Source organism: Blastocystis hominis (genome assembly GCF_000151665.1).
Source record: "Blastocystis hominis, Singapore isolate B (sub-type 7) whole genome shotgun sequence assembly, scaffold_10".
Taxonomy (NCBI): Eukaryota; class Bigyra; order Opalinata; family Blastocystidae; genus Blastocystis; species Blastocystis hominis.
The window spans coordinates 113,743-141,292 of NW_013171817.1; the positions used below are offsets into that span (position 1 = coordinate 113,743).

The 27,550-nt window shown below is 48.3% G+C and overlaps 11 protein-coding genes; 8 read left to right on the forward strand and 3 right to left on the reverse strand.

Moving 5' to 3' along the window:
* Positions 1-238: 238 nt before the first annotated feature.
* On the forward strand, positions 239-3,348 carry GSBLH_T00006230001 (uncharacterized protein; the record flags this gene model as incomplete). Its single annotated transcript, XM_013039625.1, has 9 exons — positions 239-403; positions 430-594; positions 623-780; positions 809-1,306; positions 1,339-2,023; positions 2,057-2,245; positions 2,280-2,865; positions 2,895-3,226; positions 3,256-3,348. The coding sequence occupies 9 exons, from the start codon at positions 239-241 to the stop codon at positions 3,346-3,348; spliced, it is 2,871 nt and encodes a 956-aa protein (XP_012895079.1).
* Positions 3,349-3,508: 160 nt separating this feature from the next.
* GSBLH_T00001253001 (uncharacterized protein) lies at positions 3,509-5,192 on the forward strand (the record flags this gene model as incomplete). XM_013039626.1 has 4 exons in its annotated part: positions 3,509-3,522; positions 3,553-3,701; positions 3,734-3,789; positions 3,821-5,192. 4 exons carry the CDS (start codon positions 3,509-3,511, stop codon positions 5,150-5,152), a joined length of 1,551 nt encoding a protein of 516 aa, XP_012895080.1. The 3' UTR covers positions 5,153-5,192.
* Positions 5,193-5,332: 140 nt separating this feature from the next.
* On the forward strand, positions 5,333-8,016 carry GSBLH_T00006231001 (uncharacterized protein; the record flags this gene model as incomplete). Its single annotated transcript, XM_013039627.1, has 7 exons — positions 5,333-5,371; positions 5,421-5,480; positions 5,523-5,618; positions 5,654-6,007; positions 6,041-6,565; positions 6,596-6,850; positions 6,880-8,016. 7 exons carry the CDS (start codon positions 5,333-5,335, stop codon positions 8,014-8,016), a joined length of 2,466 nt encoding a protein of 821 aa, XP_012895081.1.
* A 2,488-nt stretch (positions 8,017-10,504) lies between these two features.
* GSBLH_T00001255001 (uncharacterized protein) lies at positions 10,505-10,811 on the reverse strand. XM_013039628.1 has 2 exons: positions 10,688-10,811; positions 10,505-10,656 (listed from the first exon to the last, which is right to left on the reverse strand). Exons 1-2 carry the CDS (start codon positions 10,787-10,789, stop codon positions 10,546-10,548), a joined length of 213 nt encoding a protein of 70 aa, XP_012895082.1. The 5' UTR covers positions 10,790-10,811; the 3' UTR covers positions 10,505-10,545.
* Positions 10,812-11,966: 1,155 nt separating this feature from the next.
* Positions 11,967-12,924, reverse strand: GSBLH_T00001256001 (uncharacterized protein; the record flags this gene model as incomplete). XM_013039629.1 has 1 exon in its annotated part: positions 11,967-12,924. One exon carries the CDS (start codon positions 12,922-12,924, stop codon positions 12,013-12,015), a length of 912 nt encoding a protein of 303 aa, XP_012895083.1. The 3' UTR covers positions 11,967-12,012.
* Positions 12,925-13,298: 374 nt separating this feature from the next.
* GSBLH_T00001257001 (uncharacterized protein) lies at positions 13,299-14,516 on the forward strand (the record flags this gene model as incomplete). XM_013039630.1 has 5 exons in its annotated part: positions 13,299-13,462; positions 13,493-13,708; positions 13,744-13,825; positions 13,855-14,057; positions 14,088-14,516. The coding sequence occupies exons 1-5, from the start codon at positions 13,400-13,402 to the stop codon at positions 14,514-14,516; spliced, it is 993 nt and encodes a 330-aa protein (XP_012895084.1). The 5' UTR covers positions 13,299-13,399.
* Positions 14,517-14,545: 29 nt separating this feature from the next.
* Positions 14,546-14,909, reverse strand: GSBLH_T00001258001 (uncharacterized protein; the record flags this gene model as incomplete). XM_013039631.1 has 4 exons in its annotated part: positions 14,546-14,626; positions 14,657-14,717; positions 14,750-14,818; positions 14,853-14,909. 4 exons carry the CDS (start codon positions 14,907-14,909, stop codon positions 14,553-14,555), a joined length of 261 nt encoding a protein of 86 aa, XP_012895085.1. The 3' UTR covers positions 14,546-14,552.
* Positions 14,910-15,792: 883 nt separating this feature from the next.
* On the forward strand, positions 15,793-16,402 carry GSBLH_T00001259001 (uncharacterized protein; the record flags this gene model as incomplete). The annotated part of the gene is made up of 2 exons (XM_013039632.1): positions 15,793-16,044; positions 16,076-16,402. 2 exons carry the CDS (start codon positions 15,793-15,795, stop codon positions 16,400-16,402), a joined length of 579 nt encoding a protein of 192 aa, XP_012895086.1.
* Positions 16,403-21,414: 5,012 nt separating this feature from the next.
* On the forward strand, positions 21,415-22,811 carry GSBLH_T00006232001 (uncharacterized protein; the record flags this gene model as incomplete). The annotated part of the gene is made up of 4 exons (XM_013039633.1): positions 21,415-21,546; positions 21,577-22,423; positions 22,456-22,667; positions 22,701-22,811. 4 exons carry the CDS (start codon positions 21,415-21,417, stop codon positions 22,809-22,811), a joined length of 1,302 nt encoding a protein of 433 aa, XP_012895087.1.
* A 52-nt stretch (positions 22,812-22,863) lies between these two features.
* On the forward strand, positions 22,864-23,839 carry GSBLH_T00006233001 (uncharacterized protein; the record flags this gene model as incomplete). Its single annotated transcript, XM_013039634.1, has 4 exons — positions 22,864-22,937; positions 22,970-23,272; positions 23,352-23,735; positions 23,815-23,839. The coding sequence occupies 4 exons, from the start codon at positions 22,864-22,866 to the stop codon at positions 23,837-23,839; spliced, it is 786 nt and encodes a 261-aa protein (XP_012895088.1).
* A 968-nt stretch (positions 23,840-24,807) lies between these two features.
* GSBLH_T00006234001 (uncharacterized protein) lies at positions 24,808-27,266 on the forward strand (the record flags this gene model as incomplete). The annotated part of the gene is made up of 7 exons (XM_013039635.1): positions 24,808-25,505; positions 25,536-25,664; positions 25,695-25,956; positions 25,993-26,462; positions 26,510-26,815; positions 26,845-27,033; positions 27,071-27,266. 7 exons carry the CDS (start codon positions 24,808-24,810, stop codon positions 27,264-27,266), a joined length of 2,250 nt encoding a protein of 749 aa, XP_012895089.1.
* Between the last annotated feature and the right edge of the window lie 284 nt (positions 27,267-27,550).

A 27,550-nucleotide genomic window follows, 5' to 3' on the forward strand; every position in this document is an offset into this window, starting at 1 on the left:
GACGAGGACGAGGACGAGGACGAGGACGAGAATGGAGAGGGAGAGGAGAATGAGAATGAGGACGAGAATGAGGACGATGATGAGGACGATGACGATGAGGACGATGAGGACGATGATGATGATGATGACGACGACGATGATGATGATGACGAGGAAGATGATGAATAGAAGGGTGAAATTACTTAAGCGTTGTTTTTGTTGACACAAAGATAATTTGGTTTCTAGATTGGTTTGGTCGATGCAGATTCAATTACCAGAGCAATTTACGTCCCAAGAGGAACCCTTCTTGGTTCAGATCTTGCAGCAAGTGTTGGATCCGACGCAGTCTTCGAATCTATTGTCTGGAAGTCTTTTCCACGAAATGGAATGTAAAAAAGGATATTTAGAGTGCCTATTGGTTGATGTTTGTGGAAATGACTAATGTGCTAGCATATTGTATATAATCCAGAGTATCCATTTGGTATCCGACAATTAGCAGTGATTAATATCAAAAACTGTGTCAACAATCGTTGGTGGAGACATTCCTCGGGAGTTGTTGCAGATAATCTATCGGAGGAGGCAAAGCAATCCTTCTCGGTCATGTTGATGCAATATGTATCGATTTCGGCGAACTTGTACCTAGTTTTCAAATCCCCTCGACAATCCAGCGCTAATCACGCATCTATCGCTCACAATTGCTCGTATCGCTCGCGTTGATTATCCGGACCGTATCGGCAACTACTTGGAAGTGATCGAAGCGTTGCTGTCCTCCTCCGACCCCATAAAAGTGTACCAATGCATGTACGCCTTCCCCATTTCTGTCACAAAGGAATTCCCTTCTCTGTTTCATCCGCGTGTTCTCGACCTGTCGAATCGGTCGTCAGCGCGTTCTCTACAACCAGATGCTTCCTCGCTTGTTCAGTCTGGCCACAGGCTGCTTGAAGCTGGTGCAGTCGATGACCGCCGACGCCCTCTCATCGGAGATTCTCCGCTGCGCGATGAGCGTACTCTCCTTCCCCTCCCCTGAAAGAAAGAGCATTTACAAGATCGTGACCACGGGGGTTCTCCGCGATCCTCGCTCTCCGCTCCAAGCCGAGCTCCCGTCCCTGATGTCGCAACTGCTCTCGCTCGAGCTCGCCTGCCTGCAACGCGGCGACGTTCTCACCGACAGCAGCCTCATCCGATCGATGAAATGGTGCCTGAAATCGCTGCAGGCGCTGTCGCAGTCCTCGTTGCCGGCGATCGCGCCGCTCCTCTCCGATTTCGCGTCGCTGTGCCACACCTTTTTGTTCTCTGTGTTCAGCGATCAAACGCAGATCGACTTGCTGTAGCCGCGGATGGGGACGAATCAGGCGATAGAATGGACTTGTTCCCTGTCGTGGATGTCGCGATCTCCGCGGTGATTTCGCTGCTGTCAAAGAGTTCCGCGGACGCTGCGCTCCGCCAATTCTATTCGCCCGAGACGCTCGATCGGTTGCTGCGCTGTCTGCAGCAGCGAATGTTCCCGCTATCTCCTTCGCAGCTCGCTCTGCTGGACGAGGATCCGGAGAGTTCGTACTGGACGCTGACCAATTCGTGCTATCGGCAGAAACTCTTCTCGCTGTGCGATTCGCTCTACCAGGTTTGCCCGCAACTGATGATTCAATTGATTTTGGAAACGATGCAGAATCTGTCCTCCGCTTCCGAGCCGTCGATTTATGGACTTTTGTGCTTCTTTCAGAGGGGAGGCAGCGCTCTCTCCGCGCAGGTCAATTATAAAAACGTTGTGTCGCACTTGCTGCTTCCGCTGCTTCGAGAAGGCGTTTCGTCTTCGTTGGCGGTGGAATGCATCGCCGTGGTGACGCAGTGCTTCTATCTCTTCGATGAATCATCGCGATCTTTGCTGGTGAGCAGCATCATCGAGCTCCTGCGTCACTCCAATCTGGCGGTTCGATTGGCTGGCGTGGGGTGTTTGACGGAGCTTTTGGAGGGATCGCCGATGAGCGTTTCGCTGATTCTCCGAAGCTTCGATGAGATCTTGAGCCATATCGTGTTTTTATATCAAGTGCGATCGTTGAAGGCGATGGGTGATGGGTAGGAAACGAACTCGCAGGAGAGCAGAGAGCGACTCATCGCGTTGTGCGAGGCGCTTTGCAAGCGCTGTGAGGCGGAGAATCGCTATTTGCAGCTGCTTCAAACCTTCGATGTGCTGTGGAATCACTCGATTCAGATCCGCGAGCTGAGCTGCCAAGCCAAGCTGCTTCGCTTTTTAACCAATATCGTGAGTGTAGGGCTCTGCTGCCCGGATGAATCATGCATAGAACGGAAAGGCTTCGATGGGTTCGTATGTTGCTGCGTTGCTGCACGTCGTGGAGTACGCGGTTCACAATCCAGACAGCACGGTGGTGGACTTGTGTCTGGAAGATGGGCTGATTTTGTGGAATTCCACGCTGCGGATCGAAGGAGTGGAGTACTCAGAAGCGATCCACGTGCTGTTTCCGTGCTTGTTGGATGTGTATCTGCGAGAAATGAAGAACTTTGGCACTGTGATGAACATCGTGGACGCTTATCTCTATCTCGGACGCGAATCGTTCGTGCAGGCCTATCGGAGTGCGCTGCAGGAACTGTATCTCTGCTTGGAGGAAGCTGTGTCCGCGAAGGAAATCACGAGGTTGGCCACGTCGATCCACACAGTGCTGCTCCTCTTCCCCAAAGAAGCGGTCTTCATCGTGCAGTCCGTTCTCGGAAAGATCATTCCGATCCTTCTGCAGCGCGAGGAAGCCGACACCAACGGGAAAATCACCGAAAACACCTACGTGTCCTACCTGCTCATCGTCGGCCAGACGCTGCTCAACGGGGGTGAAAGCTTGCAGCTGCTCGCGGGACTGTGCAATCAGCTGCGGCTGCGTAGCGATTGGGCGAAGGCTGAGATGTAGGCGAGTACGATTTCTTCAGCGCCATGCTTTCCTCGTTTTTGCGGAGTTTTGACTGTGCGGGAGGAGGGGCGATCGGCTATGTGCGACGCAGCTTGTTTGTGCAGTGCATGCTGATCTGCATTTTGAATGGAGGAGAAAGCGAGCTCGAGCTGCTGGAACAAGTGGTGGATTGCTTTCTGAACGTGATTTCGGAAATGGAAGTGGGAGAAGATAAAATGCGTCTTGTGTTTACGGAGAAAAGCATGAATCGATCCGACCGACTCTCAAGCGAGTATTTAAAGCGGTTTGTGGAGCAGTCGAAGGTCCAAGAAAGCTTTTCGTTCTTTTGTTCGGTAAGGAGCGGTGGTGGAATAAGATGTAGCAATTGCAAAGCAAACTCGGACCCGAAAATTTCCAGAGAGCATTCCAAAAGATGGACGCGTCGTTGCTCAATTCCTTATCAAGCTATCTGTAGTTTTTGGCATTTAATTATTTAATTGTTTGTTTGTTTGTTTGTTTGTTGAAAATGTATAGTGATACCATTGTTGATCCTTGATAAGGATGGAAAAAGTGGTTCTCCAATCATCATCAAGATGAATGTTTCAACGTTTCTATTCATAATAATCTTGTGAGCGATGAACTTTTTGTTGTAGGTTTGGTTAATTTTGGTCAAGGATAGCGGATTCTTAATTGCGGCTGCTCTAGCCTACCCTCAATTCCCTACCTTTTACAAGGCCAACGTCACCGTAACACTGCCTTACGCTGACTTTGTGGAGCCCATCTTTGTCTACTATGATGCTGACGCTAAGAAGGCTCGTTTCGATTATTGTAATTTTTATTTGGATACGAATGAGAGGTAGATGGTGGTGTCAACAGATACTACTATGATATGAACAAGGAAGTCGGATATGCTATCGTAGAGTTGGATACTTTGGTATGAGATGTAGGTTCCTGTGGTTGCTTACGAGACTTGCTTCAACATCCACAAGGGTGATGTGGCCATGAACTCGATTCTCCCTGACCTGGAGGGTTTCGAACTTCAGGATAAGATGGAGAAGGTCAACGGCCACAACTGCAGAGTGTGGTACCACGAGGAGCAGATTGGCGACAAGCTGAACAAGTATTGGTACTATGAGGACATTGGCAACTTCAAGCCTGTCCGCTTCTACATGATCGGCTACAACGTGGTCCTGCAGTCTCACTTCGATGAGTACATCTACGATTACATCTCTGTGGAGTACGTGCGTCCCACTGCTGAGGATTTCTCGGAGCCCGAGACGAAGTGGACTTGCATTGACTTCCCTGGACCTGGTTCGGTTGTGGGCGACTCGCACAAGTTCCTGTCGACCCGCTTCCCTCGCACGGCTGCTGCGGAGTTCAAGCAGTTCGTGAAGGACAACAAGAAGTGCTACAACGATGTGGAGTACAAGGAGCGCCAGCTGAACTTCCTGCGCAACAAGGCCCGCGTGGAGAAGGTGAACAGCGAGAACCGCAGCTACAAGCTGAAGCTGAACCACCTGGCGGATCGCTCGGAGTCGGAGCTGCGCGCCATGATGGGACTGAAGCGCTCGCAGAAGAAGGACTTCGCCGCTCATCGCTACACGCCCAGCAACGGCGTCAAGCCCGACTTCGTGGACTGGAGAGAGAAGGGAGCCGTGACCCCCGTGAAGGATCAGTGCATGTGCGGATCCTGCTGGACCTACGGAACGGTGGGAGTGCTGGAGGGACAGTACTTCCTCAAGTACGGCAAGCTGGTCAAGTTCTCGGAGCAGAACCTGCTGGACTGCTCGTGGAACTTCGGTAACGACGGCTGCAACGGAGGCGAGGACTTCCGCGCCTACGGCTGGATGCTGCACAACGGCGGTCTGATGACCGACGAGGACTACGGACACTACCTGGGCATTGACGGATGGTGCCACTTCAACAAGTCCGCCGCCGCCGTCAAGATCACGGACTACGTGCTGATCACCCCCGGATCGGTGGAGGAGCTGGAGGACGCCGTGGCCAACGTGGGTCCCATCTCCGTCGGTATCGCTGTCACCACCGACTTCCTCTTCTACGCCGAGGGAGTCTTCGACAACCCCGAGTGCTCGTCCGCTGTGGAGGATCAGGCGCATGCCGTCCTGGCCGTGGGTTACGGAACCGAGAACGGAAAGGACTACTGGCTGATCAAGAACTCCTGGTCCACTTACTGGGGAGACAACGGCTACGTCAAGATTGCGAGAAAGAACAACATTTGCGGTGTTGCCACTGCTGCTTCCTATCCTATTCTGGAGTAAATAGAATCTCATGGCAAAGTATTATAATAAAGAAAAGAAATATTTGTTTGTTTCCAAAACAGGTAGTAGTTGTTGCAGTTTGTATTTTGAATATATTTAGACTTTTGTAATTGTGTCTTTTTGAATAAGCAGGCACACGGGCTTGCAGGTCAATAAGAATGCAATCTAGCTACGTAAGTCATGGAAAGATACGATTCACTTGCAGGATCAACAAAAGCGGTTTTATGAGCTAGACGCTGTTTGACTTGGCTTTGGATCTAACAAATAGCAAAATTCAAAGATAAAGGAGAAGATAAAACGTCTTGAAGAGAAAAACCTAGCGTTGCAGGTATGTGCCTTTTGTAAAGTGATTGTCGCTCACTCTGTCTAGAAACAGCTTTCTTCGAAGAAAGAAGAGGTTAAACAATTGAGTACCAGGATCATTTCTGCGGGACAACTCCTGAATGATACGAAAAAAGAGAACGATGTGAATAATATAAATAGGAACGGCTGATTTTCTAGACACTGAGTGAACAAATCGCATCTCTAAACAAGGAACTCAGTGACCAAAAGGATAAAGCCAAAAAGGAGACTGCCAGTCTCAAGGCCCTTCTTGCGGAGCGGGATGCAAAAATCAAGAAGCTCAATGAGAAGGTGGATTCCCTCTATATGACGTCTCTCGAGGAAGCGAGGAAGAAAGACCAGCTGCAAGACCGTCTCGACGATATGGAGAAGCAGATCAAAACTGCCAGTCCTTCCGTGTATTCGAGCACGATCATCTCTTCGTCGGCCGTCTATTCCCTACTGAGCGACGCCCAGCAGAAAATAGAGAGTTTGCAGTCCCAGCTGAGCGAGGTCACCAAGCAGCGCGACACCGTAGCTGTGCGATAGAGGAGGCCTGAGCGCTAGTTAAGCAAAGAGAACGAGAACTTGAAGCAGGACGTTCAGGTTCTTCGAAGGCAGCACGAGAACTGCGCTGCCCGCGAGTCCTTGCTGCACCAGAACAATCGTCAGCTCCAAAGCATGGTGGCGAGCCACGAGGCGGAGAAGGCGGACTTGCTTGCGCGGATTTCGTCGGTCGGAAAGGAGTCGGACGCCACGACGTACTGGAAGATTCGTTTGGAGATCGTGGGGTCGCTGAACGAGCGATTGCTGGGGCTTTTGAAGTTCTTTTCCGGCTTTTCTTCGCTTCCTCCTTTGGGAACGGAGACCTATCTTTCGATGCTGGAGCGAGAGCGAAACGAGTTCCTCCAGATGGCGAGCAAGGAGTGCTCCAAGCGTCGAATCGTCGAGAGCCAGCTGCTCGGCGTGCAGGAACAGCTGCGCCAGCTCCAGATGAACTACGACCGTCTGATCAATCCGCTGGAGCAGGTGGAGTGCGCGTGCGCGATGCAGGACGAAACGGATTTGGCCATTCTGCGCGATGCGCTGAACGTAGCGACGCGGGAAGGGCGTGAAGAATAGGAGAAACTGGGACATCTGCAGGCGCTGGAAGGCCAGCTGGACGTGATGAAGGAGGCGCAGCAGACGGATAAGCAGCGGATGGACGCGCTGCAGAAGCGGAACATCGAGCTGGAAGAGCGACTGAACGTTCTGCAGAAGGAAAACGAATCGAACCAGCAGTACATTCAGTCATTGGAGGAGGACTTGGAGGACAAGGAGTCGAAGATTCAGCGAGAAATCACAGCGAGCAAGGTGATGGAGGAGTCGTGGCATCAAGTAGAATTGGCCGGGGACTGCGAGCCTAGATGAAGGAATCCGTGGATTCGTTGCGCGCCACCGATAGGCTGAGTAAGGATTCGTTGAAGGCGAGCAAAAGTGAACTGAGTCGCGTGAAGGACGAATCGGAAAGCAAGATCAAGCAGTTAGATGAGCGAGTCAAGCAGTTGGAAGAGAAGAGTGGCAAGTTGAAACTGGACTATGAAGCCGCGAGTTCGGATTTGGAGACTGTGAGCAACTACGCCGTGATGCTTGTGTACGACTTCTGCAAAACGTGCAAGGACTGGGAGATCAGCGTGGCCAACTGCGACTCCATCGAGAAGATGATCTCGCATCTGGGGACGCTCGCCAGCAATCCCGGGTTCGTGAACGAGGTGATGAAGATCTTTGCGGGGGCCACGACGCTGGTGACTTCCGACCTCTGCACGTTCTTCCAGACGAACCAGGAACACGTGGGGCAGCTGAAGAAGGAGCTGGAGGCGACGACGAAGCTGTGCGACAGCAAGCAGAAGCAGCTGGATCTGATTCCGGATCACGTGCTGCTGGACCAGATGGAGGGCGGGACGATGAAGACCACGATTTCGTGCGATACGCAGATGATTCCCGTGGGGGAGAGCGCGATGGGGAACCTGCTTCGGCAGAACAAGTATCTCCAATCGACCGTCTCCGTGTATCAGAACGAAATCGAGGAGCTGTCGAGCCGATTGCAGGCGGCCAACCAGCTGCCCGTGGCGTTGGGCGTCGACCAGAACAGTGTTTCGCAGCAGCTGGAGTACGAGCGGAGCCAGTGCGTTCTGTGGCGAATCCGCGCGGAGCAGCTGGAATTGACGCTGAGTATGTCGGTGGACAATCAGAGCTGCCTGACCGATTCGGATCTTGCGAACATTGAAGTGCAGGTGAATAATCTCATGACGGACGTGTTCAATACAACGTACGATATGGGACTGCCGGTCTCGCTCGAGTCGATGAAGAGCGTGTATCACAACTGTGTGAAGCAGAATGAAAACCGAGAGCCGCCCGAGATTGAGACGAATTTGTATTGTACCAAAACCATGATCGACAGCATCATCAAATCTCTCTTGGATGAAAAGTACGTCATGGAAATGGCTGCTTCGGAAATGAAAGACCAAATCCGGAAGCTGAGATATCAAATGGCAAATGTTTGATAGAGTGTTATAGTAGTAGTAGTAGTAGTAGTAGTAGTAGTAGTAGTAGTAGTAGTAGTAGTAGAACTGATACTAGTAGCCATGTTTGTTCCAAAAAAACATCCACACACTGTTCCTCCTAATAAAAGGACGTTGGTAGGGTTTAGGAGAAGCAGGCCATTCTCCACACGAACATTCTGAACTGCGATCTTGGCTCCCCGTTTGATAGCAATCGTCAACGAAGGAATAGGAGTATATTCTATGGCATAGCAGGTCGTCTTCCCGTCGGTCAGCTCCATCTTCAGCATTCTGTTCGTTGTATCAGTAAACTGCGAGTCTTTCGGAACGGAAATGTTCACGATCTTTTCAATCTACTTGGTTTAAGCAGGAACTGCCTTACTTGCAATACAACACACATCGGTATAGTATAGCACTGCGTCGGAGTCTGCAAGGAAGCTAAAATGCCCTCACTACACACAGAGAGGTCTGTATTCAGCGCCGTATTGTATAAGAACTCACATTGAGAGGTACTATGCTTGTGACACACAGACTGTTTCTACTTTGTGCAATTCTTCAACTTCTCTTGAATCCTATAAATACAACATCAATACAACAGAGTACCATGACTGCTTCAAATAGAGACCGCTCTTTTGAAGGTCAGTAAACATTTTCTTGTTAAACAGTTTTTATTCTTTATAGGAGAATTTTGAAGTATGAATACTGCCTATGAAGCTACTGAGTTGGGATTTGTCATGGACAATACAAAAGTGGATTCCACAGGTAACTATATCTGTGCTATTGAATGAGCAGAGGATATCATACTCGACGGATTCAAATTACCAAAATATTTGCCTCCTGTCGTTATGTATAATGACAAGGAAATGCACTTTCTGAGGTATTTATTGCAACACTGTAAAGATTAGTGAACAATTAACATCTGATCCGGTGAAACGATCGCTGATTCCTACAATCGATACTCCAAACCATTGCTTTGTAGTATCTTCGTCTCAGATTCGTAGGGTATGTACATTCGGATAGCGATATTTTTTAGCCTGATACGATTTTTGATAACTACCGTTTAAACCCTCAAGAGGCGCGGTACTTCTTTTATTATTTTCCACTCATTGTTAGAAAGAAAATAGCGGAATTGAAGGGTAAACTGAGGAAACTGAGAAACAAATCACAGAAGATCTCTTTGGAAACTATTACCGAAATGACCGAAGATGAGGACAGAATCCTGGTAATGCAATTCCGTGTTTTTAAGATTAGCATGACATCATTCAGTATGATCTCTGGATTCAAACGTATGAAAATCGAAAAGAGAGTCCTCCGAACTCTAGAATGATTTATGAAAAGGAGGTTAGAATGCTGCTAGGAGAGCTCACCGAGTTCCGGAATAGCGAGACTGAAGAATCTCATGTGGAAGAGATAGACAATGATATTAATGTGGGAGAAGGAAGGAAGGGGGACTGACGGATAGACGTTAAATCGAGTTTTTACGACCTATTGCGATACGCCTACGCCTGAAAATGAGCTTGAGTTGAAGACAGTGTATTACAGAATCATCTCTTCGTACTATCAATAAATATTATCTTCTGTGTTTGCTCTCCTTTTCCTTGTCCATTTTCTGCTGTTTATTGTGTATTCAACCAATCATAAATATACCAATAATAATCTAAATGTTTGTTTGTGTAGACAAAATTCGGGACGATTATTGGAATTTCTTTTTCTTCTCAAAATGTCGGAATCTGCTCAGCTTCCTTCCGTCCAGAGGATTCGAAGGGATGGTAAATGAGATTCGATGCATTTGAGCTTGTAGGAACCTTCAGTTGTTTTGCGGATGCTTCCTTTAATCCGAACCAGTTTACAAGTGGCCTTATGCGATCCAGAGACGGAGAGACACAGGGGATGGATATCGATATGTGTTTAAAGATGCTTTCGATTTACTTGGAGACTATTGATAATGATTTGCGTGACGTTGTCTTACAGAACCAAGATAAATTGTTTAGCCAGATCAGTGACATCAAAGGGTTAAAAACAGAGTACGAACATATTTACAGCCAAGTGGATGCGATTACTACTTCCTTCAACTCAATAAAGAGCGAAGTGAATGCTTCGTGCAAGTCGATTCGAGAGAATGCGGTTCGTTTGGCTAATTTCAATGCTGTTGTTCTGCTATTGCGCCAAGTTATAGCTTTCCGCTCTGGCATAAAGAAGATTCGCGGCTTTTTGTCAGAAAGCAATCCATCACAGAGAGCTTGGCTCCGTGCTCAGAAAACGTATCAAGAGATTGAGAAGACGTTCAACGAAGGCCATTTATCAGGTAGATGAATCGAAATTATTTGAATCGTAGATGTGAAAGCCCTAGCGGAGGATATTCGCTATTTCAATGAGATCCGAGCCAAGATCATCGAGCACGTATCGGCCAAGAAATAAATGGATGAAGCACTCCATTCAGAAGGATGGGGTGGCTTCGTGCTAGGGACAGGGAGATAAAAACAAAGAAGTGAAAAGATATCAAGAATTACAGTGTGTAGCGGCCTGTTTGTTTTAAATCTTCACGACAGCTGCTTGCTGCGCCTCCACCTTGGGCATAGTGAGGATCAGCATTCCATCCTCAAGCTTCGCAGCAATCTTCTCCGTATCGCACGTAGCTGGCATCTACGGAAAACGAGCTGATTGAGCAAAGTACCTTCAGAGCACGCTTAAACGGTCCGTTTCTGCGCTCCGTTTGCAAATACTTATCGTTGGGGCCAATCACCTTCTTCTTTCTCTTTCCTTCGATACAGATCATGTCGCCCTTCACCTGAATATTGATACGGTCCTTAGGGATTCCAGGGACATCGCAGATAACGACAAACTGCGTATCCGTCTAGTCTATCAGTCCATCTCCTTCAACCCCAACTTCAACGATATCGACGCTCATATGATATCGATCTGCTGCATTATTCTCACTAACAGTAAAGAAGACCCTTAATCACTACTATTTCATTCTTGTGCCAGGAACAGTAGAAAGAGCAAAATCGTCGTCCTCAAAGTATGGGTTTGATGCAAAGTTCAATATCGACATGTCTGGGAATCAAAAACAGTGAAAATAAGTGAAAAGAGAGTGATTTGAAAAGGTTTGAATGGAAAAAACAATATACACTTTTACAAAAGGACCAAAAATCTGCTTGTACGGCCACCCTTTACTATTTCGTAAACAGCGTCCCGACTCCTTCCTATTCCTCACACCTGCTACTCGATCCATACCAATAAAGCACATCAAAAAGCCAAGGACTCAGAGTTTCTCTGGAAATATGGTTGTAGACCGTGGAAAACACGGGAACTGCTGTCTTCTCTTCTGTTACCCAATACTCATCCACTCTCAGAGGCACTACTATCGATTTGATGCATCATATCTACATTTTGTGACTTCTTCAAAATAAATATCAAAGTATTGGCGGTAGTTCTGAGTGGAGTAGCTCAACAGTCGCTGGTCCCCATCTACTTTGATTCCCTGTGGTTGACTCACGGCCATAATTGCGTACGTCATTTTTAACTTTCGAAGGGAAGGACGGCAGAGGAAATAGCTGTCCAAGATAGCTATATTCGCAAATATCAGTGCCATTGAGTGACTCTATCCGAACCTCATAGTGCTATCCTCAATCTGTGTGTCCATTCCTACCTGGTGATAATTCTTGATCAGAATCACATCGACGCCATTTTCATCCTTGTACTCAAAGCGTGCACCTCCATAATCCCTATCATACAGGAGCTTATAGCTGCGAATTCTTGGGGGGTATTCCTGGGACTAGGTGGTGACAAAATCCGCATACTCATACTTCAGGAATCTGATAGGCAACAGTACTATAGTTGATTTCGAGAGAGGGCGGAAATTCGGGCATGGAAGCTTCCGTCAAGATCCCACAGACTACGAATGCAAAGAGCACGATCCAACACATCACGGACGACTTTGCAACAAACAAGGCAAAAACGATAATAGAAATATACAGGAGATACTAAAATCAATATATTTTACTTCATAAAAGCCTTATTATACCAACCATTGAATAAATCCTTCAAGAGCAAACTAATCATCGCGTGAGGAGCCGAACGAGCCCAGAAAGTCCAGTAACCTCTCCAGAACGTGGTAAAGCCTTCATAGCGCACGATCTTGTAGGCACAGTCAACTAAGTTCTTGTACGGCATTTTTCCCGTTTCAGGATCAACACGCATATTCATCATACGGCACTTAATTAAATCGAAAGGCAAAGTCGTAAAGGCACACACGAAACCAGAAACGCAAGAAGCAATCAGGTTCGTTGTGTAGCCCTTACCGGTGTAGGGATAGAGCATTTCCTTGCACTGATCGTATGAGGCCATCATTCCGGTGTTCATGGCAATGGCACGAAGCACCATGGGGAATGAACCTCTCCAAAGAGTAAGAACTCCCTCCTCCTTCGTAATTCGGCTCACCGCGGTGAACACATTGGTGTATCCACGTCGCTGCTCAATGGGAGCATGACCATCGGCCTGCATACGGACCATGGCAATGTCGAACGGGTTACCCGCAATACCGCCAACCGCTCCGGAGACCATCGAAGCAATCACCTTCTGATACAGAGGAATGGCATTACCTCCGTTGTGATCACGGAACATCTTGGACAGCTGGTCATGAAGGCCAAGTCGAGCTGTTCCGTACACAGCCTGTCGCATGATGGCGGCGGAAAGACCAGCGTACAACTTGGTTACGCCACCCTCACGCACAATCAGCTGGGCCATCTTGATAGAGCCCAATCTAGCTTCTCCAGGAGCCACAATTTGGACCTGGACACGAGTCTTTAAAAGATCAAGAGGGTGAACACACATCGTAGCCACACAAGCAGCAGAACCGCCGGCCACATAAGGCTTCAGGGCACCAGCAACAGAGTGTTTTTGAGAGCTCATAATACAATACTAAAAGAAAGTTATAAAAAAAGAATGTGGGGATTCGAGGGATGGCGTTTCACCACAGTTTAGAATCTATGGATTTCTAGAGCGTCCCTTTTTGATTGGACGCACGAATTTTCCCGTACAACAAGTCATTTGGCTTCATTGCGAAAGCAGACTGCGGAGACAACAGATGCAAAAAGAATATCTTATGGGTAGCCTATGAAATCAGATACACTTCAAATGAATCTCATATTGTAACACTCCACACTAGCACAAATGGGGCCATGGGGAAATCGGCCAAGTCGTGACAAGTCATTTGATACCTTCTGAGCATCGTTTCGGCCACTTTCAGTTTCCCATTATTTTCTTTAAATCGTTCTAAAATGGGTAATAAATATGTCGATTCTATTATGTGGAAGCTCTTGTGAACGCTAATTCGCTTGCGGGATACGTGATCAGTAGTTTAGTCGGCCTGATTTTCGGGTTCGTTATGAACAAGGGGCGAGTTATTGATCCTAGTATTATTCGTGACCAAATGGTCATGAGTCGTTTTGTAGGAATGTGCGTTTATTTTCACACATAGGTCATGCTTAAGCTTTTCCTGACTGCTTCTGGAACCAGTGCGCTCTCCTTCGCCCTTCTTTATTCGTTGAAGCAAACGAGGGAAAATGTGCTTACAAGCATCAACAACATGGGTTCTCTGATGAACCGTGGCTACCTTCCCTTCATTGTTGGAGGCGTTTTGCTGGGTATTGGTCTTGATCTCTCTGGAACTTGTCCTGGAATGGTGTATGTGCAGGTTCGCACTTTTTCTGCCTCTCTGATGATTCCTAGCTCGGTGCGTGGGTGAAGAACTGCTGGTTCACCTTCCTTGGCTGTTTCGTGGGCACTTTCCTCTACACTCTTCTGCAGCCTTGTACCGCTTTCCCTCTGCCTTCGATCTAGACATCGAGCAGCTGTCCACCAAGGAGAGCAAGCACGCGAAGACCATGATGGAGCTGACTGGCTGGGACTATCGCGTTCTGGCGGTCTGCTTCGCCGTCCTCATGTACGTCATCGTCTTCGTCGTCGAGCTCTTCGCTCCCTGGCGCCAGGACGTCGGCGAGTCCGCGCCCATGACCCTCTCCTCGCGCGCCTGGTCCCCTGTGGTAGGCAGCACGCAGGTCCGTTCCCTGTAGCTTGCGGGTGCCGTCGTGGGCCTCATGCAGCTGCCGCTCAACGGACTGATGGGCAAGTTCGTCGGCACCAGTATGGCGTACATGGCGCTGCTGGCGCAGGTGTACGACAAGGCTCCGGAGCTGAAGGCCAACAAACAGAACTGGTGGCAAGTTTTCTTCTGCGGAGCTGCCGCGCTCGGGTCCTATCTCTCGTCCGCTCTCCACTTTGGAAGCATGAACGTGTTCGACACGTCTATCCAGGGAGCCAATCCGCTGCTGGCGTTCGTGGGAGGAATCTTCTTGCTGCTCGGAGCGAAGACCATGCGTGCATGCACGAGTGGACATGGACTGAGCGGTATGGCGCTGATGTCTATTGCGTCCATTGTTGCGACGATGGGCATATTTGGTGGTGGTATCATCACCGGGGTTATTGTAAATCGTTATCTTTAAAACCGAGTGAGCTGTTTGACACAAACACGTTGCATGTTACAACTGGCGCTTCACAACAGACATATTCGTCTTTTCCAACACGATGACATATTCAAAGTGCTGGTAGGATACTAGAACTCAAAACGCACAAACGATACTACAAATGATTCTACGAAGCTTGGTATCTCCAGAAATATCAGAGCCGGTAATTATGCCAGCGTCCTACACGATATTCGCAATCAAACTTCCATTACCAAAACACAGTCATAAAACAGATCTTTGAGTCGCTCCAAGTCCGCTTCTTCCTTCAGGCAGCCACTCACCTACCCATCAGTTCAATCTGCCCGATTTCCTCACCTCTGTAAATTGGGACGTCTCAGTACTCCAGACAAACTTTCCCAGAATTTTGTCCATCCTGTAGATTCTTATATATATATATTTTGTATATATGTACTTTACTAAATCGTTTGTTACTATGTCGTGCGGTTGTAGTAAGGACAGTAGTACGATGCAGACCTCCGTTTGCTGATTTGTGTAGATAATATGCCCAGCGAAGGGGTTCTCCGCTCTTGGCTGTCTAAGTGGCCCAAAATTCTATCCCAATATGACGACTTTTCTTTTAAATTGCAACGAAGGTAGTAGATTGGAGGGACGATTCCTTTTTAGAGATATCAAGTCTGCCTACTCGGCAGCGTCCATAACGGTGAAACTGCTGCTGAGCATCGTAGGCTTCAAGAGAGAAAACTCTATTCTAGCTTGACCAGGAGAGCTTGGCCGATTTCACCGAGTATATTCGATACACACGTCTCCTTGGCTACCACTTGCTGCGGAAGCAGCCTATGGCCTTGTCGATCGGCTCTATCGTGCTTCGTTACATTCACATTGTGGAGTTGCTGCTCGTGGAGGCATACAACGAGGAATCCCGCCGCCGACGCATCACTCGTCTGGACAGTGTCCGCGATCTGTCCCTTTCCTCGATCATTTGCAAGTCCGTATCGCAGAATGCGATGTGCAACGCGATTACCAACAAAACCTATCTGAAGGAAGTAGAAGCGATCTTCCCCAACAATCCTCATAGATGATCAAGGAATCCGTGCAGGAAGACATCGTCTACGACATCGAGAATGGCAGCGACAGCATTCGCGATTACGGCAAGAAATACATCAATTACGGGTTTTGAATCGTGGATTGAATCGACGGTAGCGAGATCGTTCTCACCTATTCGCAGTCCCACGCCGTCGGAGCGTTCCTTCGCGAGGCGAACTCGGCGGACGGAGCGAATCGGAACATCAACGTGATGGTTTGCGAGACGTTTCCCTCTCTGCTTGGCCAGCAGTTCGCCCTCGATTTGGCCCACAGCAACATCAAAACGACGCTCATCCACGACGCTGCGGCCTTCACGGTGATGCCTCGGTGCAACAAAGTGGTGATCGGCTGCCACGCCGTGCTGGCCAACGGCGGCATCCTGGTTCCGTCCGGCGGATTCAACTTGGTCATGGCCGCTGCGCAGTTCAAAGTCCCCGTGATCGTCGTGACGGGGATGTACAAGGTAGGCCGGTCCGCGAGGCGTGCGAGCGTAGCTGTACCCGCAGTTCTGCGCGGATCAGGCGACGATCAACGACATGGGGTCGCCCAACCGCGTCATGCCGTACAGTCTGTGCGATCGGGAGCTGCGGAGCGTGGATGTGCTGAGCCCCGTGTACGACTACATCCCTCCGGAGTATATCACGCTCATTCTCACCACGAAGGGAGGCTATGCCCCCTCGTACATTTTCCGTTTGATGCAGGAGTGCTACTCGAACGATGACATGATCCAGCCGTTTATTTATAGCTTCAATAAGAGAGAGTGCGTTGTTTGTTCAAAAAGAGTTTCACCATTGTTAGCATGTCGTTCAATGGAGGTTTAGAAGAGCCGGCACCGTCCACTGTTGAGATGGAAGACCGAATCCATTTCTTGCGCAACCAAGAAAGCTCATTACGCGAAAAATACGAAAAGTGCATCACTTGGAATGTTAAAGTGATTTGTCGGATTTCTAGACTCAAGTTGTAGTATTTCACGGCACTCACGCTTCTGTCCATTCCGATTAGCTACTATACCAAGAATTATACTCCTCTCTTTGCTGGAGCTGTTATTGGATCGGGAGCGGATGTGCTGGACGCGAAGGTGCGTTGTGGAAAGATTGCAAACAATGTGAGATGTTCTGTTTGTAGGACTGACGTGTAGTTGGACGATGTGATTGATGAGCGAGAGAAATTGCAAGCGCTGCTGGCAGAGAATAAGGAAGCAAAAGGGGAAAAAGAGCAGGAGTAATGGACGATGTTTTTTATGCAGTTGAGTGAATGAGTGAATGATCACTGGTGTTTGTTGATAAAATTACAAATCATATTTGGACGATACTCTAAGGAAATCAAGGAATTATCATTTCGATTCACAAAGTCCAAATTAATTATTACTTTCAAAATTCACAGGTATTAATGATATATGAAAATGTTGTAAGAATTAATTCTATTGTATTAATTCGAATGTCTATTTATCAATCGATTCTCTTCTATTTATTATACAATTTACCTAATTAATCATTATTCATTTTTCTAAAAAGAATTGTGTGATATTAATTCATTTGAATTGATTCTTCTCCCAAATCTACCATTCATTAATTCTTCATTATTTTTTCCAACAGATTCCAAATATCTGATTCAAACAAACACTTCAAACCAATAAATCCTCCACCTCCTCCAGATAAGGCACGCGGAACTGGTTAAACCAAAAATGGAGTCGTCTCAGCGGCTCGGTTTGATGGTTGTTGATATGAAGGAACATATTACTAAGAACATGATCAGTCATTTCCACGCTAAGCAACTCATCGTTTCCTTTAGGAAGCGACAGCATCGTCAAAGCCAAAGGAGCCAGCAGAGGGAACTGTTCTCGATTCTGCTTCCAAAACTCCTTTGGCGCCACTTCTCCAAAACGATTTGCCTTTGTGATCGGATATTGCGCCAAAAACCGATTGAACTCACCCTTAATCTGCTTCCTTCTCTCCTTATCCAAGTTGATCGAGTCGAAAAACTCGCGCACCTCCTCTTTCGAGTAGATTGATTCCTCCAGATCTTCGGAAGCTTGGTAAGTGATGAAAATCTCAAAAGTCTCCCAGTGCTCGCCTCTGGGAATCATGCGCTTGTTCTCATTCATCAGATCTCGCGTGATCGCGTCGATGGCTACGCTTCGCAGATCCTCGGGAATCTCCAGCTGCTTCAACGCCGCTGTGACCAGATTCTTCGCGGCCTCCTGCGTTCGGTTCTTCGGCTGGACCGATTTCCACTTCTTAATCATCAGCGTGTACGCGTTGACAAACAGCAAGGTCTGCAAGGCGGCCTTGAACGCGCGCGTATCCCGGTTGAACTGAATGGACATGAAGTAATCGAAGTCCGCCGGTGTTTCCTTCGCCCAGTCTTTCTGCTTCTTGGCCACGCTTTGGATCGTTTTGTACACTTCCATGTAGTTGAAGAACGACGTTCCGCACTGCATCCACAGCTCGTAGAAGTTCGCTGCGTTGCGCAGCTCCTTCTCATTGTAAATATAAAACTCCCTAGGCCTCAGCCTGCGCCCCAACGCCCCACTCGATCTTGTTCACTTCCAAACACTTGTCCAGCAGCTGCTTGAAGTGCACGTTGTTCTTCACCGTCGTCTGGATCTTGATCACCGGCATCGCGATCTTCCACAGCGACGGCGCCTTCTGCAGCTCGTTGACCCACGAGGTGTGCTGCTCCGAGGCAATCAGCCACAGCATTCCCTGCATGAGCTCGGCGTACTTGTCGTACATAAACTCGATCAACCGTCCGCAATGCTTGTCTCCGTGCTGAATGAAACCCATCACGTTGATGCCTTCCTTCTGGCACGTTTTGATGGTCGACACGAACAGAAGCTCCTGATCTTTCTCCACAGAGCGCTTGGGAGAGTACTCCACGCTACCCATGATCGACGTCACGCCGTCCGTGTCCAGAGAAACCAGCAGCAAACCCACAGGAACCGCAGAAGTGTTGTGGATGCAAACAAAGTAGAGGAAACAGCCATCTACCTGCTTCAAACGGTCCACGTTCTTCTGACTCACGACTTTCTCAGCCAGATCAAACAGCTCCGGATTGTCGGTGTCGTTGCTGCAGCCAATAATGCTCATTACTTGCGTGATGGTGTTCAAATGTTTGCTTGAAGCAAGACCAATGAAATGGTGGCAGCAGTTGGACTCCACAAAGCCTTGGAGGAAGATTGACTTCTTTAACTTCTCGAGAACCATGGTGTTCTCCTCAGCCTACGAATTAGCGGCATGATCCAAAATAGACGTCTTCTCCCTTGTGTTCCCATAATTGAAAAGGATGAAATGGGTTTACCTTGACACATTACAAATGAAACAATCTCTTACTTCACTCGGACACTCGAATATGTGCGTCCCATAGTGTTCCGAACTGTTGCGGAATATTTTCCCGCAGTAACTAGAGAATGACTTGTTCCATCAAATGAAATACTAGCAAACAGCCATGGCTTTTGTTTGCTGGGACACGAGAGGAATAATAATTTGCAATGCGCAGCACTCATCAAAATTTGCCTTAGAAATTAGACTGCTGAGGAGAGCCAATCTCTTTCCATCTTCATCCTTTGGAGTTGCATTCTTCGTTGTAAGCATATTTTCCTCACGAATGAGAATTAACTGATCGAAATAATTAGGACATTCTTGTTCGAATGCTTCCTATTACAAAATCCAGCTAATGATCCTCGTTTTTTCGTAATATCGGTTTATAATTCGCTAGGATGATGTGGCATATCAATATATTGCCAATTCCATACCCAAATGCAAATTGTACAGAAACAGGCCTATTTTTGGAGTGAGCAAAGTTGTCCCATTTATTTGGTTTTCGAAAATCGCCCTAATTCAACCGTTATCCTTTTTACCTGGAGAGTACTTCACGGTAAGAGATGTCGTTGAAAACAATATTCCTTGTTTACATGAACTTCGATACGTTCCAGAATATTGGGATTATTGAGAAGGGGTATGCTTGTTTGATTGCTATTATTTTCAGAACGTATCAATTCCGAGTTAGTCTATTGTCCAAGCTACCTAACAGAATTTTACAGTTCGATTCTTCTCCTGCAGTGAAGCACGCGGTTAGTGACAACAAGATTGTTCCCTCTCTAAACTTGTACTCACTTTCAGATTGAGGATTCGGAATTCTCGTACGAGCCTTGCCACATTGACTCTGACAGTAATGTCTTCATTTCTAGGAAGTTTTGCATCTCTCAGGAGTATGAGGTCATCTCGTTGCGAGATAGTGTTTGCTGGAGAGTCGAGAATTTAGAAACTTCTCTGGGGTCCGTGGAGTTCTCATTTAAGGTCGAGTTGCTTGCACTCTCCGGAGCTTTGTCCAAAAAGCCGGAAGGAGGAAGTTGTGATGAAAACGGAAGGGTTATCGGCACGCAGTGCATTTTATTTCGTGATATTGGTGCTGAAAATGTGTTTCAGAGCAATGACTTGATCTTTCACGAGTTTGGAGTGTGCGAAATTCGAGGCGTTTCCTCTTGTACGCTTGTTGATATTCGATACGATCACATGCTGGAGGATAAGCAGATCCCACGGACTTTCGAGTCGTTCATCTTCGGGAATGTGAGTGTATGTTTCTTGGTGCTATCCGCTGAACGCTAGACCGCCGATGAAACGCGGCGGGTGTATCTGGACTTCTACTCACTCGTGGTGAGGTGCATGGAGATCTCGTTCAACAGTGTTGCTCGCCAAATCAAGGAAATCAACCAGAAGTATGCGCTGCACCGAGACGACGATTTTGATGACGAGCCTTTGGAATTATATCCTTGTTGTTGTTGTTGTGGTGGTGGTGGTTGTGGTGGTGGTTGTTGTTATTGTTATTTTTATTGTTATTGCTGTTGTTATTGTTGTTGTTGTGGTTGATGAAATTGATGTTAATGTATCCGCGTTGTGCCCTTCACTGCACTGTCTCTCCCGCTGCCCACTACCAAAACGTGCTGAAAGAGCAGCGACCCGCGACGCCTCTGAGCTGCACGGAAGGCTCACTGCACCATCGACATCTCTCGGATAACATGAATCGCTGCACCTCTGCGTATACCTCCTCTTCCCCTACTCCGTTTAATCGAGGCAGTCCGAAGACAGATTCACCTTATGAGCCCTATCCGACCCAACAAGTCTCATCATCGCGAATTGCATTCGCCAAATCGCAGACATTCACGTTGGCCGAGGTCCACAAGTTTCGGGAGAACGCATCGACTTTATTGGATCAGGAGGAATCGATCAACAAGCGCAGTTCCGAATCGCCTCGCGTATCAACGGACTATTTATCGGAGATCGTTATGGATAATGATATGAAAGAGGAATCGACGCAATCGAAGTCCAATCAAGCATGGCATGGAACGACAGCTGAAAACTGCTCGCTTTACAACAACTACTGCGAAGAATCGAATAGGAGAGAGTACGAACTCTCCGAAGAACCGCTTCCTGTGACAGGCTGCATAGGCCACAAGTCCCAGCCAGCGGTTCTTTCCCCGCTCTCCGCGAGCTACAGATGCAACACGTGCAGCGAACGGAGCGAATCCAACGACTATAACTGCAGTGACTGCAGCGAGTGCAATGAGGATAGCGATTGCTGCTACAAGCAGGATTACTACTACTACGAAGGTCGAATCGAGTGTGAGCGAAGCGTGAGCTATGAATACGACGGTGCCGATACCGAAGATCATAGTCCCACCTACGATTCCATGACTCCAGAGCAGCAATCTCCGCCAAAGCGAGAGGAGAATGAGTATTCTGACCTTGCTCAGCTGAAGCACAATCTCGCTACGCGGCTCTGCTTCAACATCACAGCCTGCTCGTGTCAAATCTGGCTGATTCAGAACGAATTCATGTCGCTGGTCACCAACAATATCGCGGTGATTACGCGAGCCTTGATCCGGAACGAGTACGAAGATTTGCGGAATAAAATGAAATCGCTGAATGCGGTGATCGAAGTGCCGTTGGATAAAGTGGACGGCCACGTTGTTATGATCACGGCACATGATCTCTAGGGTTTGGACGTGGAAAACGATCACCGGCAGCACTTTGACCTCCTTCGCTCCAATCCCGAATATCTGTACGTTGCGTTTTCGTCCATTGATTCATCTAGTTCGCTGCGGAAACGCCTTCTTTCCATCCTGTCAAATCGGCTGATCGGCCAGGACTTCACCCAAATCAAAGAGGCCATCAACATCAACACCTACATCTCGTTTCTCTGCGAGGTCTTCCGCTCCAAACCGAAGGAGACTATTTTTTCGGCCGTCTCTTCGGAGGACTGGAACTGCATCAACCCTGCCTGCGGGCGCCAGAACCACCCCATTCTGACGCGCTGCCAGTATTGTCTCTGGGAAAGGGTGGCGAATCAGCCCTTGCATGTCATTTTCATTCTGCACGGATTCAAAGCCAATCCGTTTGACATGAAGAAGGTGAAGGATCTGATCTCGCTGACGTATCCCCACGTGAAGTGCATTCTCATCCAAGCCTGCTACCCGTGCACCTCCCAAAGCCTGCACTACCTCGCGGACACTGTGGTGAACGAGATGCTGGTCAAGATGACGGGGCTGCAGGAGCAGATGCACTGCACCATCAACCGGATTTCCTTCGTCGCGCATTCTCTCGGCGGATTGGTCTTCCAGATCGCTGTGAACGATCCTCGCATGGCCAAATTCGCGCCGTATTACCATCTCTTCCTGTCGCTCAATGTGCCCCATGTCGGAATTCCGCTTTCTTACTACCGCTCGGAGCTGGGAGGGAAGCTTTTCCTCATGCTCACCAAATCGAACCAGCTCGACGAGCTGTTCTTGCAGGACAATAAGGACTGGCGACAAACCACGCTGTACAAACTTTCTGAACACCCGGGTTCGTGTGTGGCGGGGAAATAACGTGTGTAGGATTCGACAAATTCAAGTTCTTCTATATGCTGTCCTCCTACCAAGACACATTTATCCCTTTCTACTCCGAGCGAGCGGAGGTCACTCCGCAGATGGAGCAATCGACAAAGGAAGAACTGACGATTCTATCTGAAATGGTGACGAACTTTTGGAGGGATTTGAAGAAGCCGGAGTGTAAGACGGTGATAAAGAAGTTTGATATTTGTATCGAGGTGGGGGATGCGAGTTGGCTTTGTAACACGTAGCAATCGGGTCTCGTCGAATCGTTTTCGGGAAGAACTGCCCACACAACAATTTTGACAGATCTAAGCATGCTATATGCACTCATTATGAAAATAAGGGAATGCTTTAGTTGATATCTTGTTTGTTTGTCAATCATTTCTTCGCTCATGTTATCATTTTGTAATTATGAAAAATCGACCTTTTCGATTCTTGTTTACTCTCGGAATCGCCTTCTTTGTAGTAGGATATCTCTCTATAGAGTACTCTGTTCTTCTCGCTTTTTCATTCCTAGTCAAGTGTTCCTAGATAAGAATGATACCTTTTGTGAAGGAAATTCCACAAAACTAGACGTGCCCTTCAAGCGATTGATTCTCTTTTTGGAGGATGGTGCTCGGCCCGATTTTCTGTTCGGAAATTCTGTCTATCGTTCGTGGAAACCGTATTTTACAGACCTACTGAAAAAGGACCCGCATCACACTATTTGTACTACAATGCAAGTCGACCCGCCTACCTCTACAACGCAGGGAGTGAAAACCTTTCTGACAGGGGGAGTTCCGGGGTTTATTGAGCTCGGCCAGACGTTCTATGCCTCCACGTTGCGCTCAGATCATTTGCTATTCCAGCTCCACCGAAAGGGGAAGCAGTGAGCCTGAATTGTTGCGTTGAATTGCTAGAATCGTGCATACAGGCGATCCTGTCTGGAGAGAACTTGCTGGGGATGTCTTTTCGACACCGGACAATCCTATCGATTCATTCAATGTGTATCATGACGACTCTGAAGCCATCCAACGCGAGCTCGAGTTGTTTTTGAGTGAAAACTGCACTGCCGATGTGCTCATCGTCCATTCTCTCCTTGCGGACCACAATGCTCACAAATCCGATACCTCCTCTCCTGCGCATCCAGCGATCCATGCAGCATTGCTTCAGCTCAATCGCCATCTGCAGTACATCACAACGCATCTACCGAATGATACGCTTCTCTTCGTGTTTGGGGACCACGGCTTGAGCTCCAAAGGAAATCACGGCGGAGCGACTTTGGAAGAGACGACCACGGGACTGTGCGTTGTCTCTCGCTCTATCCCTCTCGTTCCCTTTCGTGTATTCGATGGCTTGGCTTGATCTGTTCTCATTTCGTAGCGACAGCCACACATTCGAGATTTGACATCTACGATCAGCTATTTACTCCAAGTTCCCGTTCCCTTTTCGAATGTGGGAACGCCGCTCACCAATCTATTCTCCGCCTCCTGCAAAGATGATATTCTGCAGGACACAGCGTTGCAACTAACACAATTCTACACTCGCTATCGCTCCTTCAAGCACGATAGGCTTCCTGCGTTGACTCTTTCCAACCGATCCGAGCTTTCTGAGGAGGAAATTGATCGCTTTGCTGACCAAATCCGACGCACCATCGACAACCGGAAGATCCATTATCCTCTTTGCTATCTCGGCGTTTTATGTATGTTTGTACCTCTGATGTTTGGACGCATGGCTCGCAAAGGGTTGAAGAAGATCTTGCAGAAGCCCCAGACACTTCCCTCCTTCTTTACACTTGTTCTGTGTGCAGTCGCAACGGTCAACTGCTTCACGAGCTATTCGCTGATCATTCTCCCCTCATGGAATGCCCTTCTTCTCTCTCTATCGATTCTTTTCTATTTCCTTTTTAAGAAGCAAACAGCATGGAGCAGTTTCCGGCTTGTTTCCTACCTCTTCATGTCATGCTTTCGATCAGGTTCGCGCTTCTTTACTGCTTGTTTGTTCTTTCTCGCGATGATTTTCACTTCGTTCAAAAATAAATGGCTCATTCTGATCCAAATCGTGGTGGAATGCTGGTATTTGTTTTGGTCTCCCTCTCCATTACTTGCTTGGTCCGCTTTCCTTCTTTCCTTCTTTCAGTCCTTTTCTGCCTCCAGCCTTCTTTCTCTCTTTGTGTTGCTTACGGGAACCGAATATGCACACAGTCTTCTCTGTTTTTTGCTCGTCTCCACGGAGTGGACCAAAAAACCCTCGTCATTCATCTATTCGTTTTTCTTGATTCTGCTCTGCCTCCACTTCACCTATTTGGTAACGCCTGGGTTTTCGTTTTCGAATATTCGATGGTCTTCTGCCTTCGTGTTCACACATCGCACCAATATGCTCGTTCAGGCACTCTCTGTTGCTTCCATGACGTTTTACCCCTTCGTAACCATTTGCCAAACATGCCACAAGGAGAATGTGCAAGAGGGAGTCATGCTTATCGTGCTATCGAGCGCCATTTCCTTGCTGATCAATACGGCGAGTCCCGTTGTCTGGTCTGTATACACTCCTCTGTTCCTATTCACCTGTGTTCTCTGGCTTGTAGTTTTCCTGCTTTTTGATGTTTGTTCAATCCTTATTTTTGTTATGGAAGTGGCAAGTATCCCTAACGAATACTTCGACACCAAAGCTTACTTTAAAAACAAAGATCGGCAACTTTGGCTGAAAGGGTTTGTCGTGGGTCATAGTGGGTTGCCGATCCGCAGAAGAAAGGTGCAGCGTAATATGTCTACGAAGAGTATGTTTTTTCTGAGCATCTCTTCTGTGCTATTGTTCACCCTTACCGTAATCACGATTCTTTTGGGGGCCGGCGTTATTACCTGGGGATATGCTACTATCTGTCCAGAGGGATTCAACCTGCCAAACTGTGAAAGGATGGACTTCTTGGACACATACATTTGGCAAGGGAACAAAAAGTACAAGATTGATAGTCACGAGTGCTACTACGGCGTCGCGTTCCGAACGTGGGCGCCGATGGCTAGTGCGGTTTCAGTCATTTTTTCAAATAGCACGCATACTCATGTATATCCGATGACGTAGGAACTGTAGGAGGATATGATGTCTAGTCAACAGTATGATGGCTGCTGGTTTACCAATGTGTGCGATGCGAGTGTGGACGACACCTATTACTTTCAGTACATTTCAAAAGCCAGTGATCGTCGCTGCCCGCGTCTCTCGATTGGTGCGAAGGAGATGTACGGTCGCTGGTTGTCTCTGAGTCTTAGTTTGTTCTTTAACGAGCCTGGGCAGGTCAATCGCATCTCCTCCTCGTATTCCGCAGAAAAGCTCTCTCTCTTCAATTTTGAGGAAGCCATCGTCTACCAGGTGTTTCTCCCCGCCTTCCTCGGAAAGGAAGACACGGACTACTACCTCCGCCAGCTCACCTACCAGATCAACTACTTCGCGAATCTGGGCATCACCACGCTGGAGCTCTTCCCGATCGAGCAGTACAGCTGCGACAGCGAGATTCCGAACTGCTGGAGCGAGGTGAGCATCGATTTCCCCGGCGTGGTGCACCAGCAGTTCGGCACCATCACGCAGCTCCGCGAGTTCGTCGTCACCGCCCACACCAAGAACATCCGCGTGCTTCTGGACGTCAGCTGGGCCTTGTTCGATTCCAGGTCGCTGCTCTACGACATCGACTGCAACGGCTCGTGGGGGAGTTTCTTCCATTCCGAGGCGTCGTCTCTGATTGGCGAACGCCGTCGCCTGGACTTCAACCTCATGAAGCAGTCCGGGAACTACATTGAGAAGATCGTGAGCCAGTGGCGGAACGAGGCGGGCGTGGACGGCGTGGTGTGGCTGGATTCGGGCTGCCTTTTCTACGGGGGAAAGCACTGCAAGCAAGGCTATGGGAGCACCGATTACGACGCCATTTCGGTCATTCAGCAGATCCGCGATGCGAGCGATTATCTCCATGTCGGTTTCCCCGGTTTCTCCCATTCTAGATCGGCGATTCGGCGGACCCTCTCTCGTCCCGGCTGTTCTCCGCGGTTTTCAACCATTCTCTGTGAGCTCTTGCCCCGACTCTAACGCGCAGCACCACCACGGCGCAGTCGCTCTTCTCGGAGTCTCCGCTCAGCGTTGCGAAGATTTCTTCCTTTCTCTCCGAGTTGAATCGCTATCCTAAGAGCGTGCTCTGCTTCGAGGACCGCGCTACCGCCCACACGCGCTTCGTCGATGCGTCCTTCTCCACGGAGCGTCTTCGGCGCCAGGCGTTGGCCGTGGGGATCATGATGCTGGGTCCCACGGTGCCCTGCCTCTTCATGGGCACCGAATTCTTTACCGAGCAGAACTTCACCGCGGTTCCCGACGAATTGAATTGGAGCTTCATGAACCCCGAGGAGTAGGGGATGGGCGGAGCGTGAGACGCAGCAAACACCACGGGTTCCTGCAGATGACCGCGGAGCTGATTCGAATTCGGCGGGATTTCATGATCGCTGGGGGGAACTTGATGGTTCATGGACACGATTTGGAGCGAGGCATCGTGCTGTTCTCCGTGGAGAAGGACGACGTTACGCTGTTCTGCGTGCTGAATCTGTCGGAGAATTCGATTGGCTCGGGGTAGGGAAAAGAAGGAAGGGAGGGAGGTGACTGGTAGGGAGATGATCTCGTTGCCGATGACGATCAGCGGCCAGCTGGAACCCGCCTTTACGACGGAGAGCTCGGTGTGGTATCCGCAGTTTGAGGACGAGAACGAAAATATTCGTGTGGAGCTTTGTCCTGATGAAGAGAGAGTCTATTGTTTGTATGCATCTGTACATTATCACTCGCTACGCGTATTCAAAGTAATTTAAATTTGTATCATGCCCCTGTTTTTTCGAAAGTTTGATTTACTTTTTCTTTTGTCCATGCCTCATGGCTGAGCCGTTCTATTACGAAAATAGCGAGGAGGACGACTATCAACAAATGTTGATGGAAAACAGTCTTAGCATTCGGCATTTCTTGCAGAGAATGAAGGAAGATATTCATGGCGAAGATATGGTATTTTGCATTTGTTTTGTCTTTATATCTAGCTATTTAAAGATGAAACACGGAATACCCAGCAATTGTGTGACTTGGATTTGTTGTCTAATGCATA

Excerpts from the sequence above, each read along its gene's own strand:
- GSBLH_T00001255001 (XM_013039628.1), bottom strand. The coding sequence starts at position 10,789 with ATGATCTGTATCGAAGGAAAGAGAAAGAAGAAGGTGATTGGCCCCAAC. Across the intron at positions 10,657-10,687 it reads CGTTTAAGCGTGCTCTGAAG|ATGCCAGCTACGTGCGATAC; the intron begins GTACTTTGCTCA and ends CGTTTTCCGTAG.